The sequence below is a fragment of the Abrus precatorius genome, unplaced genomic scaffold (genome assembly GCF_003935025.1).
Source record: "Abrus precatorius isolate BTA unplaced genomic scaffold, Abrus_2018 Scaffold6, whole genome shotgun sequence".
NCBI lineage: Eukaryota > Viridiplantae > Streptophyta > Magnoliopsida > Fabales > Fabaceae > Abrus > Abrus precatorius.
The window spans coordinates 3,026,475-3,030,752 of record NW_020874406.1 but is presented as its reverse complement, the minus strand read 5'-3'; the positions used below and the strand labels follow the sequence as shown (position 1 = coordinate 3,030,752).

Below are 4,278 nucleotides of genomic sequence, written 5' to 3'. Positions count from 1 at the left end.
ATAACCCGTTAAGAAACTTAAGCTTAATTCATTTTTGAAAGTTAACTCATAAAAGGAAATTAAATAAATCCTTATAAAGAATATTCACTCTGTTATAAATCCAAACCAAAACATGCCTGTAACAATATAATCCGTTTATATTCGATGGGTGATAAAATGAAACTGCAATTGAATAAAACATACCGAGCAAAAAGAAGAAAAACTAGTGTAATATGATGGCATGCAGGTACAGTATCTCCTTGAAACAAAAACGTTAAACAACAAGAGAGCTTTAAATATCTTTAGTTTGAAGAGGAATGGTACAAAGATACCAAAAAAGCAAAAACAAGCATGGGAAAGAACAAGTAAATATGACCCGGTATTAATGAGTATATTCTACTCATCCCCGAGGAAGAAAACAGTGGGCTTTTTGGGCTCAGTGATCTCCGCAGTCCCTTCGATCATCTTAGCCACTTTCCCCATAGTGGGCCTCAACTCAGGCCTATCCTGAAGGCACCACATTGCTGTCTTGACCATCCTATTAACCAACTCAAAATGGGCCCTGCTATCATAAACATCCCTTATTTGACTATCCAGAATGTCTTCAACTCTCATCTCCTTAAACATCTTATCAAAAGCCCAGCCAGGGAAATACCACTCCTCACTTCGGACCACAGATCCTTGGATCTCAAAGTTCCTTATCCCACTCACAAGCTCCAACAACACCATGCCGAAGCTATACACGTCAGCCTTGGAAGTAATTGGGTCTGCAGTGATCCATTCAGGAGCCATGTAACCAGGAGTACCCCTCCTCCTTGACATGGTGACCATATCCTCCTTTTTTCTCAATTTAGCCAACCCAAAATCTGATATCTTTGGACAAAAATCATCACCCAATAAAATGTTCTCTGGCTTGATATCACAGTGCAAAACCCACTCCAAACACTCCTCATGCAAGTATGCAATAGCCCTCGCCACTCCTAGAGCAATTCTATACCTCATGTTCCAATCCAAAACAGGCTTTTTGTTGTTGTTGCTGTGAATGTTCCCTTTTGGGCTTGTCGGGTCATCATGGTTTGGATCAGAGATTCCGTTGTTGAGATGATGAGGCTTGACCCTGAACAAGTACTTGTCCAATGAGCCACCAGGGATGTGCTCATACACAAGTATCCTTCGGCCCTTCTCAGCACAGAAGCCCCACAAGCGCACCAAGTTGAGGTGGTGCATTCTGGCAATTATTGTGACCTCAGCCCAAAACTCAGCATCACCGCCTGTGACATTCTTGAGGCACTTCACTGCCACCACACGGTGATCTGGTAACTCCCCTTTGTAGACGTCTCCAAAGCCTCCTCTCCCTATGAGGTTGGAGAAGTCATTGGTTGCTGCTTTGATTTCCGAGTAGGTGAACCTTTTGGGGCCACCAGCAGGAAGAAGCTCAAGGCCTAGTGTGGTGGCCATGTCCCTATACTTGATGTACCTCTTTAGGAAAGACCAAAAGAATGCCACCCCAGCAATGAGTTCTGCAGCAAAGAGAGTGCAGATTATGGCAATGTTCCTTGCAGTAGTGTTTGAATCCTTTGGAGGCAGTGGCAGGCTTATGTTCACAGGACATGTGGTTTGCATAACCTCCGTCATGCCAATGAAGTTAGAAGCTTGTGATTCAGATTGGTCAACTTTCACAAACAACGCAGTTTCAGTGGCTGGTGACCAATGACCATATTGAAGCTGTGTCCCCTTTAGCCACACACAATAGCCTGTTCCATCATACTTGAAACCAAATCCAAGACAGGTTTTGTCTGATCTGCAGCTAGACTCACATATTGTGAAGTTTTCAGCAGCGATTTGAATCATGCTACCATCACTGGTGTAATTCACATAATCCAGCCTGATAAATTGGGTGTTTTTGGAAAGTGGGATTTTCCTTGTGCAACCATTTTCAGGCCCTCCTTGATTTGGGTTAAACCCAGATGGGCAAACACAATTAGTAGAAGTATTCAAATCCTCTCTGGGCACACAAACAGCATTGGGCCCACATTTACCTTTGATTATGCACATCTCCCACACCCCTTTCCAAACCTCAACCCACTGGTTATTCTGCTCAGGGTAGAAGCTATAGATCCTGAGATTCCCATCATCATCAATAACCACTTTCCTCAACCTGGGGTCACCATAATCAGAGGTGAGAAAAGAGCTTCCATCCATGCTCATTTTTCCTTGATCATCCATGCTTAGCAAGCGGCTTGGGGTATTGTAGTACTGAGCTGAGGTGGAACCGAGGACCAGAAACTGAGCATTGATGAACTTGAATTTCCCATTGTTGGATTTCAACTCAATCATAGTACTGAAGTTCTGGTTGGGCAAAACTGTGTCGGTTGGGTTCTTGAAGCTGGACCAGTTTCCAAACACCAGGTTTCCATCATTTTGAAGAACAAGCTGAGTGGCAGTGGAAGCATTGGGAAAGGATGAACCATTGAGGAGAAGTTCACCTTTTGAAGTGATTACAAGGGAGCCAGAAGTGTTGACTTGGGGTGTGGCGGTCCATATAAGAGGGTTTGCACTTTTAGGGACTTTGGTGAACCAAACTGAGAAGGTGAAGAGGTTCGGAGAGTTGGGTTGGGAAAAGAAGCCTGCAGTGAAGTTTTTGTTTGGGGAGAGAAGGGTCAAGTTCTGTGTTGGGAGCCATGGGGAGTGTGAGATGTTGAAGGATGTTAGCTGGGAAAGAGAGGATTGAAAGTTGAAGAGAAAGAAGAAGAAGAAGATGGTGGTGGTGGCGGCGTTGGTGTTGGTGCAGAGAGCCATGGTTCCAAAGTTGTTTTGGTTTGGTCAACTTTGGAGCTTCGAGATTGAAATGAAATATCGGTGGTTGGAATTGCAATTAATGGAATACTTCCATTATTAATATATGGCGGCTTTCTGGCGTGTGACTGGTGGACGCTTCAAGGTTGACTTGACTCTTTTTCTGTGCTGCTTTTGGATTTCGTTGATTTTTCTTCCCCAACTTGCTTTTCCACATCTCATCATCACATATTAATGCCTCATTTAGAATGATTCCATTTTTGTTAATTATGTAAAAAGAGTTTAAGATTTTTGCAATAAGTGTATCTTATTTGATCGAGCTTAATTGATTATCTGATGTAATATTCAGATATTATTATTCAAGATGATATTTAAAACCAAAACACAGGTTATCTTTTATGAACAGATTTTGGGTCTATTGATGCCTCGTTGATTTTCTGCTACCACTTGCATTTTAATATATTTATCATCGGCCACCATTTGAAAGGGTTCAAATAATCTATTTATATTATGAGAAGCAAAAGTTTATTTAAGTTAGAATTTGTTTCCAAGTTGGTTTCGACAGAATGGAAAGGAAAGGGAAAAATTATATGTAATGTTTAATTATATTTACATGTTTTTAATTAAAACACTCTTAATTTTATATTTATTTTTAAGTTTTAAAGAATTTTATATTAATTTCTCTTTTTCAAATTTTACCTTTCAAACTTTCAAATGAAAGCCTTACATCTTAAATAAAATTAATCTTTAGACTTACCAGATAGTTTTTAGATGCTGCTTGAGAGGATATTTTATAATTTTTTAAAATTAATAAGTATAACTTTTTTAATATTTTAAAAAATAAATAATATTAATATATTTTTTAATTAAATTTTTAATTTTACTATTTATTTATATAAAATTAACACTGATAATTGTTTTATGTGTAAAAAAATATAAAACTCTTAATTATAAAGAGTATTTTAGAATTTACTTACTTCTTGGAAGGAAAAAAAACTTAACGTTTACGAGAATGGAAATTTAAATTAAATACTCCAACTTGTTAAATATTTTACTAATATATCACTGTAATTACACAATTATGGTTTTTTTATTTTCTTCTAACTTTCTTTACTAAAATATTCTCGGAATGATGTCTTTAATCATGTTTACTCATTGTTAATAATTTTATTGGTGTCATTATCAAAACTAAGGCATATGAAAGCTTTTGAGATTACAATATTAGTATAAAAAATTATATCATTAACTAATTAAAATTTATTATAAATATTTTTATATTAATTATTTTAAATTTAATTATTCTTATTAATATGATAATTTAAGATTGCGTAACAGAATAAAAATTAATGTATTTATATTATATTCAAAGTTTTTATTCTCCTTGTTTATAAATTGTCTTTTTCTTTAAAGTTTAATATTTTAACTTTGAATTTTTTTTATAGCTTTATTTATACGTAAGTTTCTATCTATTTCTTCTTCTTCATATTTGAGTTTCATTTCCCA

General features: G+C 36.7%; 1 protein-coding gene across 1 annotated transcript; it reads right to left on the bottom strand.

The window, feature by feature from the left end:
- Nucleotides 1–303: 303 nt before the first annotated feature.
- On the bottom strand, nt 304–2,824 carry LOC113869071 (G-type lectin S-receptor-like serine/threonine-protein kinase At1g34300). Its single transcript, XM_027505204.1, has 2 exons — nt 1,103–2,824; nt 304–1,036 (listed from the first exon to the last, which is right to left on the bottom strand). The coding sequence occupies exons 1-2, from the start codon at nt 2,776–2,778 to the stop codon at nt 376–378; spliced, it is 2,337 nt and encodes a 778-aa protein (XP_027361005.1). The 5' UTR covers nt 2,779–2,824; the 3' UTR covers nt 304–375.
- Between the last annotated feature and the right edge of the window lie 1,454 nt (nt 2,825–4,278).